Here is a 20,349-nt window from a genome sequence, read left to right as displayed (position 1 = left end):
CAGACGCAAAAGGATAGTAAATCCTATTCCAACCGGATCGAGAACCAACTGGTGAATAGCCGTGCTGTGACAGAGCGCGTGAGCGTAGTTTTCACTGGAAGGATGGAAGGTAGCCATTGACAACGGTGATCCACCAACACACAGCTTGCCATAGGAGGACGTGCGTGCGTGAACAAGAAGACAGAGGAAAGCAGAGATTCAGAAGACAAAGCATCTCCAAAACTCCAACATATTCTCCATTACTGCATAACAAGTAACCTTTAATCCATGCTCTATTGTTTAATTGCAATTCAACTGATAAACATAATTGACTTCCTGACTAAGATTTACAAGATAACCATAGATTGCCTCAATCCAATAATCTCCGTGGGATTCGACCCTTACTCACGTGAGGTATTACTTGGACGACCCAGTGCACTTGCTGGTTAGTGGTACGAGTTGTGAAAAGTGTGATTCACAATTTGTGCACCAAGCACCTTCTCAAGCTGCTCCAGAAGCCCCTGCTCAGGCACTTGCACCAGTTGATGCCCAGGTGGTTGAGATCGACCTCTCCCAGCCAAACTACTCCGATGCACAACAGTCCCAACATAGTCAAGAGGTAGTTGCATTTAGTTTCACAATTCATACTAAAAATTGTTGTCCACATTCAACTGAATTTATGTCCTACTGAAACAGGATCCACCTGCGAGGCCATCCAAGTTGCAGACCAGAAGGAGGTCCTCCACACTACCATCAGGATCGATCACTATGGATCCACTACAAGGAGCAAGCTCAGCCACATCTTTCAGACTGGCCAACTTCCTGAAATTTGTCCCAACACCTGGTTTCAAGTCACCAAGGAAGAAGAAATGAAGATGTACCTGATCTGTGCAGCCTATTTTGGATGAAACTTTGAATCTTTTTGTGAATCATACTTTTTATTTTGTGGGTTGAATTTATGACAGTAGACTTTTAATATATTTGAATACAATATGACAATGATGGCACTCTGTATCCTTTAGCTAAGGTGTATTTTGGAATTAGAACTACTCTTTACTTGTCTGGAGAGTTGTCTTTAATATGGCAGGATTATTGTTACTTTTGTTAAAACTTATTGATATGGTTATTATTATTATGACAATTTCTTCCAGCTTTAATTATGCTACTTCAGATGCATTTTTTGCAATTTTTTTCAACAATTTCATTGAATGACAGAAAACAACTAGGAAATTTGAGAAGGAGAATTTTTCTTTCTTCTAATACACTTACACCCTGAACACAATAACACAAACTCATCTTCAAGCTTTAACTACCAACATAAAACTAACAACAAAAACTATAAACAATGCCAAAACTAAAATGTATATTTTTTGGGTTCTAACTTCAGCCTCTATCTTTCCAATTCTCCAAGCCAAATTCACCCTAACTTGGTCACCATCCACAGTAGAAATTACCCTTCCTCTGAGATCTTCTTCTCCAATGTCAGTCTAGACAAACAAACCACACCACCTCTTACCATTAATATTGTAGTTAGGGCACCCGAAGAATGGCTTGTTAGGGTTAGCCTCTGTTGTGGACCACCGAAGAACAGGACGGCACCCACACCCACACCACTGTGGAACACCCGATGCTCTACTTCGACTGGAACTCCTTGTGTTGGACCGCATGAAACTCTGGCTCCCACTTACAATCATGATGGTAAACTCGGAAGGGATGAGGAGACGAAGAACCAGAGAGAAACAGGAAGAAGAAGAAAATGATGAGGTCACAGGATGAACTTAGGTTTTAAAAGGGGGATAAGGACTAAATTGGAGCAAATCAAACTTTAAGCCACGTCATATAACCGTTAGTGTGTCCAGCGTGGCAATATTTGGCCACGCCTCCGGTGACGAAAAATAGGCTAAGGACTAACGTGGTGCATTTTTTCGAATCTGGGGGACTAATTTAGTGCAATCGGGATCTGAAGGACTAAATCGGTGCAACTCGTCAATCTCAGGGACCAAAATGGGGCTTAACTCGAAGTTTTACCCTCTAACACTCTAATTACCCGAATGGTGTATGTGTAAAAATCTCTTTAAATTGAATTTTATATTTCCTTAAGTAATCTTAAATCTTTTTCTTTCTTTCTTTTTTTGACTATAAATAATCTTAAATCTTTTACAAAACCCCTTCTGCTTTTTTTTTTTTTGGGGGTCTTTTTTGTTAGGGTTTTTTTTATGTCTTTTTACCATCTCTTCTTTCTCAAGATCTAAGAAGTATAGGGGCCGAAACAGTTTTTGGTCTAAAGAGCCCATAACAAAGCGATAAATAATGGTCTCAAACAGGAGACTAGGCCTAATTTAGAATGACATTTATTATCGATATTGCCCAAAATTTAAACCAAGATCTTAGTCCAAAACCAAAAACTGCAATTGAGATTGGAAGGGGGAAAAAGATTAAATAATAAAAAAAATTTACAAAAATCAAATTGGGTTAATCAACTTATTAGTCCGTTTAAACAAATATCGAGATTGGATTCCTGCGTTATGACCCAAAAAAAAAAATCCACAAAGATTTCAAATGGGTTTGATTTTTGAGAATAGAAAACATTCTAGTTCAAAGATTCCCTTTCACAACTTCCTTCATGGGACTTTAGCTGAATATGTAAATCTCTCTACGTTTTTAATAAAATATATCCTAACTAGAATTAAAGTTCTTGAAATTTCGTGTGGTTAAAGAATATGGGATGAAACTTTGGTGCCCGTCTCTAACACTTGTTTACTTCATCAAATTATGTGTTGATACACCTTGTAGCAAGATTATCTTAACTTAGGAGTATTATTGATGGGTAATATATAATAATGTTATTCAAAGCATAAAGTCCATGAGCATGTTCCTTTTTTGGTGGAATACATAAAAGATGGGTGGTTGGTTTCTATATATGGAAGGAGTCAAGTAACATGGCTATGGGGAACACTTTGGTCTCTAATATGTCTTTGTTTTTGGATCTCAATTCTCTTTTCAAACCCTATCATCTCCAACTCAAATTGCCTCATAACCAACGTGCATGCCAAATGATCTGTTTCTAGTCCTCTCTTACACATACATAAACCTAATTTCTTTTTCTTCTTCTCTCCTTTTTTTTTTAGAATACACAACTTTGTGTCATTTGGTATTTTTTAAGTAGATTTGTTGAACTTTAAAAATAGGTTTAATTTAATTATTTTATTGGTCTTTATAGTTTGACTAAATTTATAATTAGGTCTCTATAATTTTTTTCTAATTCAGTCCATATACTGTTTTTTAATTTTGTAATTAGATTATTTTTAATGTAAAAAATATTAGAATTAACTGAATATTTTTCTGTAAATTGAAGGTATTTACAATTAAGAATTGAATTAGATCTTTGGCCACATATTTTTTGAGAGAAATATTTCGTTAATTTTAATATTTTTAACATGAGATGGACCTAATTATAAAATTAAAAATAATATATGGATCTAATTAAAAAATTATAAAAATTTAATTATAAAAACCAATAGAATAATTAAATCTTAAAAATATTTAGATTTTACGTTCGTCATTTTATTATTCCTTATGTTATAATTGTAACCACTTTAATTTCGCTGCAAATTAAAAAATATTTTATCTCCAATGTAGTCATCTTATTATTTTAAGAATTTAAATTTTATATACTGTTAATATAAAAGAATTTTATACAGATAATCAATTATCTATTGACATATTAATAAAAATAATAAATTTTAAATTTATTATTTAAAAAATCATTTGTGTGACAATTTAAAAGGCTTAATTTCAAACATATAGTTTTCGTGGGGCGTTAATTTTTTTTTTCTAATTTTAGTTACTATATGCTTATTATTGCATGGGTGGCGGTCTCTTTAGTCTTTAGTGATCTAGTGATCCCTAACATAGTAAAATTATTAAACAAATATTTAAGAGAGAATACTCTATATATTAACTTTCAATGCTGCGTTGACAAGTAGACATACATGTATTTAGAAATTAGGATTGATAGATACTATTGCAACATATTGTTCCTGATGATCATTGTCTTCTGGGGAACTGTGGTTGATTTAATTTGTACATAGGAAATTGTGGATGTGCTTGCTGATCCCAGATTTAATCAATTGCTGAATAATATGCATCATATTATATTATATATTAGGATACATGTTCTTATGTTATGTTCTAAGAATATTTATTATGATTATAAATTAAATTTTTTATTAAAAATATAAAAAAAAATTAATTTTTAGTATATTTATTTTATATTTATTAAAAAATTTAATTTTTTATTATTAATAATTTTATTATATATCCTTAAGACATGTAGTAGTTAAACCCTATATGTTATCATTTTTTTATGCTCCTATTTGTTTTCATTGAACAATAGAATAGTCTTTGGATTAGAGAATAGAAGCAATTATTAGGGTGTACATTAAAATTTAAATAGTCAACAAATAAACATGTAGACACGCAACTAGATTGTTGTTAATTATTTTTCCCTCTTTTTTCTTTCTAAAATAAGAAAAAAAGTAACTAATGATAAGTATTTTTATTTTTTAAGATTTCAAGCTTGATTTTGAAAATATAAGATATTTGAATTAATACCCAATTTTAGTTTTTGATTATTTATCCGAAGGACAAAGTAGCACTCTATAATTCAAAAAATTTTAATTGGTTTTCAATTATTTAAGTAATTAGTTTAATTAATTTTTAATAATTTAAGTAATTAATCTAGACATTCTTTATAAATAATGATCTACTGATGTATTAAAAATCGTTTAAACTCATTACTTGAATAATTGAATACCAAGTAAAAATTTTTAAATTATAAAAGATTATTTTATTTTTTGAATAAATAGAAATTTACTCTTTTATCAAAAAGTAAATACTCGCATAAAATTAATATTTAAAAATTAATAAATAATATAATATATTTAATTAAATTAATATTTAAAAATTCTCCACAATTATTTTTGTATGAAAATAATTTTATGAGCATCAGCTTATTATCAGAGTCAAATTTTTTATAATAAAATTTAAATGGGGAAAAGTAGAAATCCAAAGAAAGAAAAAAAGGAGAGAGAGAAGAGAGATGCTGATTAGGGGAAGCAGAGGCACATGGGAAGAGGGAACATGTGGAGAAGATTCAGAGCACTTTGTGTTGATGGAATTGAAAATTGAATTTATGAGGGAAATGAAATGAAAGAAGAGCAACAAGGAATAACATGGTGTCACCCTAGCTACTCCAAAAGGCTTTGCAGCCAAACCTTCCCAATTGTAACCAAAGAAGCCTACTGCTCAAACTGTAGCCCACGCTACTCAGGTACACCTGGTGGGCCCCATCCCATGCCCCCCATGGCCCCATTACTAGCCCACCCTTCAAGATCACTATATTTATTTTTTTAATTCTTTATAAATTTAATTATAATGTAATTATAAAGCAGACCTTTTTTTTTTGTTTGAATAAATGACCATTACGAAAACACTGACATATGTATCTACACTAAATCGAAACTAAACTTGTACTCATATAAGATGCCCTTTGTGTGACAAAAATACCCTATCTTTGGAGGATTGGAGTGCCACATAGGATACTTTTGTCACACGGAAGGCATCTTGCGTGGGTACAAGTTTAATTTCCATCTAGTGTGGGTACATATGTCAGCGTTTTCATCTTTCATGGGTATAAATAGTCATTTATTCATTTTTTTATAGTATCCTCTAATTTCAGATTGATAAGTTAAAAATTATTTTATTGTAGATTAGACTTCTATATAACAATTTGTTGCGGACTAATAGATTGTTACATCTTTAAAATAGAATTTGATTTTTCGATACTTGTTTAAACAGACTAATAAAATAATTATTAGATTAATATAACTTAATTAACAGATATATATATATTTAATCACGTAATATTATATAAAAAATATTATATATATACTAAAAATTAGTTATTATCTATCTATATATAATTATATAGGGTAAAGTATATTTTTTGTTCCACAAGTTTATTATAAATTTTAAAATTATCCCTAAATTTCAATTTGTTTCAATTTTATCCCAAAAGTTTTTGATTTGCATCAATTCTATCCCTAAATGTTAACAGCGTTCAAATCACTAACAGACATTAATGACGTGGCAAAAAAAGAGTTCTGATGTGGCCACTAGTATCTGAGTCATATTTAAAACGTTTTTTGTAATATTTTTTATTTTTTGTTTAAAAATTTATATTACAAAAATTCAATGGATAAAAATCCCAATCTGAACCCTAAAATTTACTTCTTCTTCTTTATCTTCATCTTCATCTTTTTCACTCTCTGTAAAAACAAAGAAAAAACCTTAACTAATGACTTTCTAAGGCTCTACATCATCACAAAAAGTAATAGGCGACGACGAACACTTACATGCAACTGTGGTGAACCCTTTGTACTGAGATAGTCAGAGACACTAGAAAATTCCGGTCGAAGATTTTGGGACTGTGTATACTTTGATGTAAGTTTCAGTACTTTTTTTGATGTCTTCATGGGTTTCCTCAAGTTTTTTTTATGTTGCAGATTGAGAAGGAGTGCACTTTCTTTATCTGAACAGATAGAGTTGCAAAAATAGAAGAGGCTGAGGTTGCAAGATTGAAGATGAGAATTTTCACCTTGAAGGCTAAATTAGCTTATGCTAAATGCAAACTGTTGGTGGTTGTTATCTTTGTTGTTGTGGGTTGGTTTATGGTGATTTTAGGCTGTGTTTGTTTTTGAGAACAGGACAAGATAAGACACTGATAACAAGACATAAAGGACAAAGACACAAAATTTTGTGTTCTTGTATCCTGTTTGGTGATAAACTAGAACAAATTATGAAAATCTAATTTATTCTCATTTTTTTTCATTCAGAAATTTGAGATAAAAAATATAATAATAAAAAATATAATTATAAAAAATTAACAAGAATAATGAAAGAAAAAATAAAAAATAAGTTGTGTTCTTTGTTAGTGTCTCTGTGTCCTTCTTGTCAGGATGGATACAAAAAATACACTAATTCAGTATTTCTGGACACATTGTCTCTGTCCATGTCTTCTCTGTTAAACACGATTTTGTGTTTTTGTATCCCTGTCTCAGTGTCCTGTCTTTGTAAACAAACGCAGTCTTAATGTTTTATTTGTGGATGAAGAATGGAACCCATTGAAAATTAGGATATTGATGCGCCTGGAATGGTTGAGATTAGCAGAAGTAAGAATAGGGTAGTCGTTTGTGATCAGTTCCAAAAGTGTACTCAACTCAAAAATTTGTTAATATAGTTGTCTTTATGTTTCAAAAATATCCTTAAAAGGATTAAAATAGTTTGAATTTAAATTTGGCATTAAGATCCTGTTATCACAAATTATCTTACATAATACAAACAAATTCAAGTAATGAAAGACAATTTTAGTGGTGCACTAATAAAAAATTGTATAAAAATATCCATCATATTAGTCATTATCAAAATAACATAAGTCATTAATCAAGATAATCTCTAATTAACATAAGTCATAACCAAAGTGAGAGCTAAATAACATAAATCATTAGTAAAATAATTCAGTAACAAAAGAAGAGTTAGTCCCACATAGTTTAATACAAAATGTCAATATTTTTCATTCTTTCAAAAGAAATATCAAATAAAAGATATGACATAACTAAGATCCAATGAGAGCACTTTGAGTCTGACTCCCTGTGATGAGGGTTGTCCTAATTGTACACTTGAAGTTGAGTTGCTCTTAATCATTCTAGTTAGTTTTGGTGGCTGAAATTTTTTGTGTCCTTTAGGTTGGATGTTAGGCTTTGCTGCAGCATTGGCCAACCTGGTCTTCTTATGCACTGACCGAATAAATCCAACATTTCAAGCAATGTTGTTTTGGGCTGGCAATGTTGTAACGGTCGCAGCAGTTCCAGTATTGTTGTGCTGGGTTGACGATGCTGAGAATGTTGCAGCAGTTTTAGCATTGTTGTTTTGGGCTGGCGATGCTGAGAATGTGGCGCAGTTGTTTCCTATCATGGACATCAACAAAAAACAGCAACAATTACAATTAATATGAGATAAACAACACAAGAAACAGTACTAAATTTGAAACTATAATTAATGGACAAGTACTTATGCTTGGCCTTCTAAGAGGGTAGCCTCGCTTGTGGCCTAATTTTAGACAACAAGAATATTTTTATTGTAACCCAAGTCTAGATGTGCTTGGGCCCTATGATTTTTTATCCTTTCCCTTGCTATTTTCTTTTTGGGTCTCCCAATTGACATTTTATGTGGTGGAGGTATCATATATAGATGAGGAGTTCTCTCCCGCATAATGTGTCCATTACAAGGGGTTAATCATAGAGGTATAACAAGCCACAAAAGTAGCTTTAGTGTAACAGCTTGCAACATATTTTCGAATATCATCTTTAGCATAATTAATTGCACTAACTGCATATGGACAAGGTAAATCAGTCATCTAAAACTTTCTACAAGTACATTCTTTCTTCAGAAGGTCTACTACAAATTTGTCTCTATCTCTTATGACTTCTAACTTTGAAATTTCGGCAGTTACTGGAAACCACCACCTAGAAGCATCTATTTTCTTTTGTAACTTAAACTTAATCCTAAGAAGATTGTCATCCTTATACTTCTTAATTAATGCTCTATTTTCAACCTATCTCTTTATCAAATAAACTCTAATATCTTCTAGCATTGTTAATATCGGTTTTTTTCTTGATTCAACAATTATAAAGTTAAAGCTTTCACACATATTATTGACAATAGTGTCACACTTGGAATAGAATTTAAATCTTGATTTAGTTCAATACTTTGGACAAATTCCTATAAAGTTTTTCACAATATCCCAATGTTTTCAGCAATGTACCCAAGTTTTTCAACCACATCATAAACCTCTATAATACTCCATCTATCTCTGTCACACCAGTCAACTATTGTCACCTCACTATCAATATACTCAGTTTTATCGTTATTACTACAAAATCTACCCCTATGATGAATTCTAACACTGAAACCATTCATCCTGCCATTATAAAAAAATTTCAGAAGAGAGAACAAATTAACTAATCATTCAAAAATATAGACCACGTAAATGTGATATTTTTCACAAAAACAGAACAAAAATCCCTCAATCCCTCACTGCAATAGAATCCTAACAGTAATCAAGAGTGATAAAAAAAAAAGCCTAAACCCTAACTGTTCAAACAATGCAATTTCAAAATTAAAATGGTGGTCTACCTCGTTAGAAACCATGATCAGAACGGCACTACCTCGACCTCTCCCAATGGCTGCCTTGTCGGCGATCGATGGCTGTGTAGGTGTCTTCCTCGTCTCACAATCGGCGTTCTGTTCCCTCTTCCTCTTTGTCTGCTTCTCACCAGCGTTCTGCTCCTCGCAATCATTGAAGAATGCATGGCTTCCTCATCGATAACTAAACCCTATCCTAGAATTCTCGCTCGGTGTCGACAGCATCGCCACCTATGTCGTTTTGCATGTCGCCGTGGCGGACTGAAGAGAATGGCACAATGTGTGACCACCCTCCAAGTCGATTCTTGTTCGTGTGATTCTGTTTCTTTGGCTTTATTTCTTGGTGGCAAAGAGAAACAAATGAGAAGACATTTGAAAAAAGAAAGATACTTGAGTTACTTACACAAAAATATTTTAAAAATTTTATTTTTCTTGTCATATACTCATATGAGACACTCTATTTTATCTATCACTAACATCTGTTACTAATTTGAACGGCATTAACTTAAAAGGTAGAATTGATGTAAATTAAAAATTTTTGCGATAAAATTAAAATTTTGAAATAATTTTAAAATTTTTAATAAATTCAAAAAAAATATTTTTTTAATTATATAATATTTAATTTATTTTTATTATATATTATATATTTTAATATATATTTTTTATTACTAAATAAATAAATGCAAAAAATGAGAGAGGAGAGAGAAAATGAAGGTACATAGGTATGATAGGTTTGTGTGAGATTCTACCAGTCTCAAAGGTTGCCATAGATACTCTTAGCATTGAAAAAGTGAAATCACCCAATGATTTATCCATCAATGGATAAAAGACACATCACATCCCATCCCCTTCTTCATTCACCATCTTTTTACCACATGTTCTACGCAAATTATTTGTTTCATGGCAGATGTGGTATTTTATCAAAAATAGTGCGTTCTAGTAATTTGTGGGCTAATTTTTTTTATATTAGTTAAATAGATGTGTAATACATTGTTATTAGAAAATTAGGTGTTTTTTTTATATGGTGTTTTATTCAAATCGGACGGTCCGATTTGTTTGATGAAAAAAATAAATTATAACTCGGAGGGTCCGATTTGCTTTAAAAAAAATTAAACTCCAAATCGGATAGTACGATTTGTATTTTTTATTTTTTTTATTTGTTAAAATAAAAATCGGACGGTCCGATTTTAATATTAAAATTTTTTTTATTTTCAAAATCACAAATCGGACCGTCCGATTTGTGATTGTTTGTTTAAAAAATAAAATAATGCAAACAAATCGGTGCATCCGATTTATATCATCCCATAGCTAAATAAAACACACCTCTGCTCGCACCATATTGATATACACCTTTCTTTCTCCTACACCAAAAATTAAAAGCGTAATTTGTGAATATGTGGCATAGTGTAAAAATCGCATCTCTGATTTTATAATTTATTCTCTATATTTTAGTAAAATATAAAAAATTTAATATTTTTAATTTCACAAAAAAGCTCCTATACATAAAAAAATTGCCTCATAAAGTCATAATTACACTAAACTTTTATTTAAGTAAAATATAATATATAGTGTTATTAGAATCAAATGATACTAGTCTAAATTTAAGTAAAATTATGTCAATTATATTTATAACTTTGTATAAATATATATTTTGTCGCTCTAATTATTAAATTATAATCACATATTTATAACTTTTTTTTAGATAAACATTGTTATGAAATCACTCATAACTCTTGACCTTTTAAATATAAAACTCTAATACTATGTTATGAAATTATTTATTCTAAAAATTTAAATTAATAAAAAAATACATCATTAATATATATATACTGTTATCTCTATTTCTCTCTCTCTATATATATATATCTTATTAGATAATTATTAAAAAAATTCATCTTTTATAAAGTCACAAAATTGACTCTTTATTATAATATTTATAGCAAAAAGTTTTTTCAATCACATATAATTGTCAAAATCAAAGTTAACTTAAAAAAAAAGACACACAAATAGATAAATATATATTTCTAGTTTTAAACAATTAAAAAAAACACAAATTTCATTTAATTAAGTTCGATAATTGATATTTAAATTACACATATATCTAATAGAAAGTTATCAAGTTAATTATTAGATGCTAAAATTTGAATTAGAAAATATTCCAATAGATAAAATTAAAGTAACCATATTATCTTCTTGTTATCAAATACTAAAAATAAATCTCTTAAATTTAAGTAAAGTATATAAAAAATAATTTAATATTTACTTCTATAAAATAATTATTGAGACTTGAGTTCTTTAAATTGTTTATTATATATCAAATATTTCAACTTAAAAATTATTTCAATAAAGTAATACTTATATTGAGTTTAATAAAGTAATTTTGTGAAATTAATTTAATTAACACAATAATTTTATGTATAGAGTCAAATCTAAGAAAATAAATTTATATATTTATCTAACATAATGGGAACAAATTTCACAATTTAACAGGGACAAATAAATAATACTACTATATACCACAAAGTAATTTTCTACACTTCAATAGTATGTATAATTGTATATGTAGATCCGTTTTTGTCTATATTTATAATGACTACAGTAATTATAAAGTATTATTAAAACTAAAATAGTTGAAATATTATTAAAATTAAAATTATATTTTTTTTTTTACATTTCGATAACACTACTTTTTTTTGTAAGACTTTTTAAAAAAGCATTACTGAATAATAAAAAGAAAACGTTATTTTAGTTTTAACGTAATCAATATTATTATTATATATATCTTGAAACATTGCATGTTGCATGACTAATGAATAATGATCCTTCTTAATAACTTTTTTATATTACTACTATGGGTATAAGATTATCTATGACATTGTTCGGAAAAAGATGTCTTCTTTTATGTCTAAATTAATTTTCCTGTTTTGCCCATGTCAAAATTAAAACCACTGATGACTTGCAACACCACGAGAAAGTTAGTTACCAAAGCTTGAGAAATTAAACTGTTTACTAACCCGTCAAATTAAGCTATTTTTTAAAAAGAATATTTAAAATAATTAAAAGTATAAAAAATTAAAAAATATTTGACGAATAGATTAGTAAAATATATGTACCTGACAAGAGGCAAGTGTATACGACGTGAATTATTATAATTAAGATCTTATCTATCAAATGTGCTTACCATGCGTAACCAATTAAATACCAAATAATAAAGAAGAGAAATATATGCCAAAATCCAAATACATGTTAACAGAAAATGGCCAAATATATCCAGCATCTGCCAGACTCGCATTTAATTAATTTAATTCCAAGTGCAAGTTCCATTACTAATGAAAACATTTAATTATACTGTATTATTAATCAATTTGGGTTTGTGGAGTGATCAATTTACTCGTCCGTTTAAGCAAGTGTTAGAAGTTTAAATTCCGCCTTATGCATACAGTAATTTATTGGCTAGTAACAGATCCCTTAAATGAAATTTAGATCTGCAACAAATTAGTCATTAGTCTGTCGGGTTAGAGAATACTGTGAGTAACAAAAATATATATATATATTATTATATATATAAATAATTAAAATGAGCTACTAGTACTTGTGAGTTGCAATAATTTTTAATAACATTTTGTATTATACATGTTTCCTTGGATTCTGGATTTTCATGTTGCCAAAATGCCAGGTTTCCTCGTCACACATGCAAGACCCTAATGAGTTATTACCACAGAGTCTCAAGTGGGTGTATATTATTTTATGGCTTATACAATAGTGCCAAGATTCCACCTTCATTAAAATTTTCTCAAATTTGTGCTTTGGCTACCAAACAGTATTGGTGCCCTATGCGTCGGTTAATCTATTCCAATTCTGTAAAATTTGGTTCCTCTAGTTTCTTACCGAATCCATTGTTATAAATGGTTTCAACATTTTTATTTTTCTTTTTTTTTAAAACCTAATAAATTGAACTAACTAGTCAGAAAGCCAGACAATATTTTCTTTAATGATAATTTTTTATGGATTTGTTATTTATGGGTTCATTATTTAATGATAAGTATTTATGAATTCTCCGTTATGTGTCTACTGTCTAGGACTTGCAACACAATCCGTATATGTGGATATTTAACCAGCTTTGTTTTTAATATATAATATCAACGGAAATATTTGATAATAAAAAAAAATAAAAAACAGTCATAATTTATTTTATTTAATATTTTTAATTATTAATAAATGTTAAATAAGATAAATTTTATTTTTTTTTTCTACCATTACCGTAATATGAATATTTAATTTATAAACATACGTATGACGAGCAAATAAAAATTTAAATCCAAATTCTTGTTTTTTAACAGATATTTAGTATTATCAAATCAGTAATTTAATTTACTAATCATATATACATAAATAATATTTAATATTATAAAATGTAAAAAAAATAAAATATTGTGTCTGACAGATCGAATTGAACGATTCAGAGTGAAGGTAAAATTCAGATTTGAGAATTTAAATTCATAAATAGAATTAAGGTGGAATTTAAATCCTATTCTATTCATATTTATATCCATTACTACTCCTACATATGTGCTTCACGATATTTATTGGTTATTTTAGTCTTTGTTTGATTTTAGCTTTTAATTTTTATCTCTTTAATCATTTAAAATAGACACTCTTCATCTTCAATTTATTTTCTCATACAAATTTTTTGAATAAAATTTATCTTATATTTGTTTTGGTATGTATCATGGTGGTGTTTGTTTGTATTAAAGAAAGTGTTTCTTTCTATGAATTTATTTTTTTTTTATAAAAATGAATTTATATTATGACATAATATCAAAAGTTTTATAATAAAAGAATGTAGAGTTTGAACCCAAAACTGAGTGTCTCTCTGTTTCCTAAATCCATAATTTTGAATGGAGAAATATAAATTTGTCTATAAAAAGATCTAGTTACCTCAGAATTATTACCCATAAAAGAATAAATTAAAAGAATTAAAATTATGTAATGATTTTACTCAGACAAAAATAGTCCTTTTTACACAAATATTTTAAATGGATTACTCTTTTTTATTTCGTTGAAACTTTAGAATTCCTTTAAATATACCTAAGTTTTCTTATTTTTTACAAGTAATTATTTTCCGTAGTAATTTATTGATAAAAATGTAATATATTCACTAATAAAACTAATATATATATATATATATATATATATATATATATATATATATATAAAATTTTAATATGCTGATGATAACATAAATTAAAAAAAAATTTACATAATTATCTAATTAAATTTATGCATTTAAATAGTTTTTAAGTAGTTAATTTAAAAATTAATTATTTTTATTTGATATAATAATACAAAAGTAATCATTTATATAATTTTTTTTATTAACGTTACATGAAAATTAAATTTATAAAATCTTATTTATAAAATCTCAACAAGAGCTAATAAAAAATATGTTATTCAGAATCTAATAAACTCAATTATGTAATCACACTATATATATAGATATATGATGCAATTATACATTAGACACAGTAGACACATCAAGATAGGTAGCAGAAAGAAGCAACATGGAGATCTCTCCATAGAAAACCAATTAAGCTTTATGCTAATATTATTCTTTATGATTAGGCTTGCTTGGTCTATTGATGTTGACATGGATTAATAACCGAACTTTAACTTTGCATGATCATCATTATGATCCCATCAAATCCCAATCCATCTCTTATTTTTCCAGGCTATGCTGAGCAATAAAATGCCAAAAATTCTATATATTATAAAATTGCTTTGTGTGGCCCGGAACTTCATTAAGCGAATCTATCATTGATGAGTTTCAACCAATTTTTCATTTTCATGTGGACTCTAACTTATCTGATATAAGCGTAGATATCTCCAACACTCCAATGCAATATTAATTAATAATTTACATATACATTATTATATCATTATTTAATGCTCGCTAATTGGTAACACAGAATTATTATTGCAATCATTTCCTTCACAGTAAATTAAAATTTTGAAAAACAAAATATTATGCAGAAAGTTCTTAATGTAATATTCCTTTCATTTTTATTTTTTTAAGTAGAGAATATTAATTAGCTTAGATAAAAAATTAAAATTGTGCCCTCCTTATCTTTTTCTCTAAAACTTTTCATCCCAAGCATACATAAAATATAAATCTTGTATACTTGTATATAAAGATGATTTGGACAAGTCTTTTTGGTTTGAGAAATGTCAGATGTCATTTTTTTTTTTATCTATTTTGCATTTGAATTAATATTAAATATTTTTTTACTACTAAAAATGTTGATCTCCTAATATTCTTCTTTTGGTTTTTCACTTATATATTTGGATCTTTTTCATGTTTTATTTGAGATATATTTTTTAACGAAAAAAAGATTGAATCTAAAACCATCGAATATGAGATTATAAACCTGTCATGCATCTTAATTAATCTCGCATTACATTGATTATTATTTCATACATAAAGAATATATTATATTCCTAGCTCCTCTTATTGTGTAAGTAAATTCCTCCTTTGATTTACATTTTTTTTAATCTTATGGATCATCAGATTCTATTATAAAATTCTTAAGCAATTGTTATTTAATTTTATTTGAATTTAGAGTATCTTATCTTAATTAAAATGAAAATAGTTAATTTATTACATTATTCTTATTCTCATAACAATATAAAGCTTAAGAAATATTGCATAATTTTTAAATACATTTAATAGTGTTGTAAAAAATAAATTTTGTACGAATTTTAACTATTGATTGTATTGGTTAAAGTCTTTAAGTTGTCACTAAGTTATGTTTAAAAATATACAAAATAAAATTATTATATATATGTTAAAAATATAATTATTTATTTTATTTTTTTTATTAATTTAAACTTTTAGAAGGAGTGATTTCATAATATTAAAGCTCTACGTCTGAAAAATTTAGAGTTTGATCTTTAGCGAATCTAAAAGAAAAAAAAATAGAGACAAATTAAAGAAAAAAATGCTATGCAAAAAATTCATACAAATTTAAAAGAGACTTTTATTTAAAAGAAAGTGTCAGAGATATAATTATTCATGTTATTTTTTTTATGAATTTAAATTTTTAGAAGAAGCTAAGTGATTTTATAGTAATATAATAATACAAAAAACAACAATTTATTATCCTCCAATTTTAAAAGAATATAATGCCAGAGAATTATGAAAAAATTAACTAAATTAATCTAATTAAATGATTTTAGAATATTGCACACTTAAGTCTCTTAGACAGATATTTTTCATTCTCAAAAATTAATCAAACACAAGACTACTGTTAATAATTATATAATTATAGTATTATTAGAATTTTTTATGATTTAAACATGATTATTTTTATTATCTGTAAAAAACTTAGCATAAAATAAAAAAAAATAAAAAATATTATTACAGAAAAAATTAATTACTATATATTTTATATAAAAAATTAAATTGATAATTATTTTTAATATCTATCCAAGGTGATTGAAAAAAATCTAGAAAAAATGACTTGACGAGGACTCTAACAAATTTGACATTAATTTCAATTTAATTTATGAGGAGTGTTAGGGGCAATAGAAATAATGATATATAGCTATCAATTAGTTATTATAAGTGTATTTAATGGTAAAAAATTATATTCAACAGTGTATGATTATTCGTTTTATTTTTGATAGTTAAGTATTAGCCAAATTTTAATAAAATTGCTGACTCCTAGACTTTCTCTTAATTTTAATTTATTATGTGCATATATTTTTTTTAAAAAGAAAGAAAGAAAGTGAGAGAAATTGGGATATGTATGAGTAGCATAGAGGGGTGGCAGGATGGGCAGTGAAAAGGGGTCCAATATTTGGGATGCAATAGACTTATTCTTCTCTCTCTCTCTCTCTTTCTCTTTCTGAAACCTCTGTGAAGCATGAGAGTGAGAGCCAAACCAAAGTCCCATCCCTTCAAATCCATCTCATCACCGCCACAAATTGCATGAATCAATAACAATCATACATGGCGTTCCCTCCTTCTCACTCTTTCATCTTCCATCATGATCATCAACAACCACAACATCACCCTCTCCGTACAACTCCTCCTTCAGCCCCCGCCTTCCCCTCTTTCCCGCCTCACCACCACCACTTTCCAGGTAATTTCTAACCAACTTCTCTAACTAACTTCTTTAATTTCAATTTCCCGCGTTTTTCGGTTACATGTTTTTATGTTGTTGTAATTCCAGCAGGAGGAGGTGGTGGTAGCGGTGGAGGCTCTTGGATGAAGCGATCCATGTCGTTTTCAGGCATAGACACCACCAAGAACTGTGGCGGCGGCGCCGGCGCTGACGAGTTAGCGCTACTGCACGGAGACGATGAGCTCTCCGACGACGGATCCCAAATCGGGGAGAAGAAGAAGAGGCTCGGCATGGAGCAGGTGAAGGCTCTGGAGAAGAGCTTCGAGGCCGGCAACAAGCTCGACCCCGAGCGCAAAATGCAGCTGGCCAAAGCCCTTGGGCTTCAGCCGCGCCAGATCGCCATTTGGTTCCAGAACCGCCGTGCAAGGTGGAAGACCAAGCAGCTCGAGAAGGAGTATGAGGTCCTCAAGAAGCAGTTTGATGCCGTTAAGGCCGATAACGACTCCCTCAAAACGCAGAATCAGAAGCTCCACGCTGAGGTAATAATATAAATGTTATAGATAAAATCATTCATATGTCTTAACAATTTTGAATCATGATACATGTAGAGTTTGTTTATAAAATATTTTTTAATTTTCAGTAAATTTTGATAATTTTTTGCTAAAAATTCTTGTATTTTGAGAAATTTCATCGATCTTTTTAGTTTTTACTGACAATATTCTTGTTTAATTTAAATCTAGAATTTATTATTACCATGATGTATTGGATTTCATTTTTTTGGTGGAATAGTATTATTTTTATTTTTTATTCTGGTGAAGTAGCATTATTACTGTTATGATTTTCAATAGTAGATAGATATTTCTTTTAATGCATTAAATTGGTTTCGGAAAAGGCCAGAGGTACTTGAAAACCTCTTCGGATCTTGGTTTGGAATGAGTTCGTACCATTTTGAATAATTGGTTTGTGTCTTTGATCTTTGATTCAATTACTCAATCATTGAGTTCTGAGGCTTCAATCAAAATGTTTTTTTATTCTATGTGTTTCTTTTTATTATTTCAATAACAATAATAATAATCAGACTTCTCTTTTTCATTTCTAATTGCTATATTATATTTGTTATTTCAGAAAAACTAAGGATTTTATAATATATGTAGATGGATGATTTTATGTTTGAAGAAAAGTAAGCTATTAATACTCTTTTTTTCCCGTTTAGAAAAAAAAAATTTCTTTATATATATAACTTGATGAACTTGATTTTATTGATTGAATTATATATGTTCACATCATACACATAGTTGATTTATAAAGTAACTGATTCCATCATCAAGTGTGTGCTTGATTGTTAGTTGATCATTCTTATGAAGAGTACAATTTATACACAGTGTATGTGTGTGGCAGTGTCAGAACCCAGAAATCAGAACTACATTTTAATAGTAATCTTTGTTTCTCTTTTTCTATTGAATCCTCTGAGTCTCTGCCATAGTTAGATTCCAACTATGCTATATATTCATTAGTAATAATAAAAAAAATAAAAATAAAAATAAAAGTCGTTGGGCTGGAGCTCTCCACATGGGAAATAGAACTAAAATATAATCATTATTATTATTAATTCGGTTTTTGCAATGTTATTACTTTTTTATCTGCGGTTTTTTAATCATTTAAAACCATGGCTAGGTTTTATATATTATGAAATAGCTATATATTAAGTGTACATATAAAAAATTATTAAATTAATTGTTAATATAAAAATAAATTAAAAATATAAATAACTATATTTATACATAAATACACATTACTTGTTTTAATAATTATTTTTGACGTGTATATAGTATTTTTTATGTTTACTTTATTTGTAATGGTGTTTATGAATTTGCAGCTAGAAGCTCTAAAGGGTAGTAGGGAATGGTGTGAAAATGGAACAATGATTACCCTAAAGAAAGAAAATGAGGGTTCTTGGAGCAACAATGGAAGTGATAATAGCTCAGATATGAACTTGGATCTTTCAAGAACACCAGTGATGAATAGTCCAGTGTCTTCTTCTCATAATAATAATAATAATAACAATAATAATAATAATAATAATAATAAAAGTCTTGTTCTACCAAATAATTCTCTTAAGCCAGCAAGCATAACACAGCTTCTTCAATGTTCATCTTCTTCAAGATCAGATCTTCAAGATGAAGGCTTTTGCAACATGTTCCACAACATTGATGAGCAGCACCAGAATTTTTGGCCATGGCCTACTACTGAGAATCACCACCATTTTCATTGAACACTATATATATTCTTATTGAATTAAGAAAATGATTTTGGACATTATTAATTAATTTATATATATACATGCATGGTTTTAAACTGCCACAACTGCAATGGCAATATTGCAATTTAGAACCGTTATTATGTAAGGGTGAAATTTCATGATGATGAGATCAAAAGAAAGATCATTAGGCTTAGATCAAGTTATTTATTTTTTGTTTTTCTACCAAAGTATCAGTTTCTTTTTTGCAATTTATGCTTATGATGATAATGTAGATTATTGGTGTATGTATAAAGTTTGAACAAATCTACTTAAGTGGTGTACTTTCAGTATATAGTGCAACTACTTCTTTCCCATTTCATCATCACACTTTAATAATTATTACTCTATTATTGCAAAATAAATATTATTTTGCTATAGTTTGGATAGGATGGAATACACCGTATATATAATAAATCAATGTTAATTTTAATATCTTCTTCATATAAATAATTAATCATTATATAAGGTTTAAGATATACTATAGCCCCTAATTAGTGGGTTTCCAGCACTGGCATGTAGTATGGGCCACAAATAAATTTGAATATGATTCTCTGTTTGCATTCTTTAAGAAGTTATTATTATTATTATTATTATTATTATTATTATTATTATTACTTTACAAATGATTTACACATAATATTTTTTAATTATATTTTATATGATTTTTTTTTTCAAAAAAAGTGA

General features: G+C 28.4%; 1 protein-coding gene across 2 annotated transcripts; it reads left to right on the top strand.

The window, feature by feature from the left end:
- Nucleotides 1-16,977: 16,977 nt before the first annotated feature.
- LOC112784360 (homeobox-leucine zipper protein HAT7) lies at nucleotides 16,978-19,979 on the top strand. Of its 2 annotated transcripts, none has more exons than XM_025827537.3 (3): nucleotides 16,978-17,384; nucleotides 17,475-17,905; nucleotides 19,243-19,979. In XM_025827537.3, the coding sequence occupies exons 1-3, from the start codon at nucleotides 17,252-17,254 to the stop codon at nucleotides 19,636-19,638; spliced, it is 960 nt and encodes a 319-aa protein (XP_025683322.1). In that variant the 5' UTR covers nucleotides 16,978-17,251; the 3' UTR covers nucleotides 19,639-19,979. The 2 variants fall into 2 exon arrangements, with proteins under 2 accessions (XP_025683322.1, XP_025683323.1); XM_025827538.3 differs by having other exon boundaries at nucleotides 17,030-17,384; nucleotides 17,478-17,905.
- The last annotated feature ends 370 nt before the right edge of the window (nucleotides 19,980-20,349 follow it).

The sequence above is a fragment of the Arachis hypogaea genome, chromosome 20 (genome assembly GCF_003086295.3).
Source record: "Arachis hypogaea cultivar Tifrunner chromosome 20, arahy.Tifrunner.gnm2.J5K5, whole genome shotgun sequence".
Lineage (NCBI taxonomy): Eukaryota > Viridiplantae > Streptophyta > Magnoliopsida > Fabales > Fabaceae > Arachis > Arachis hypogaea.
The sequence above is the reverse complement of the archived record's forward strand: the minus strand, read 5'-3'. Positions and strand labels throughout refer to the sequence as shown.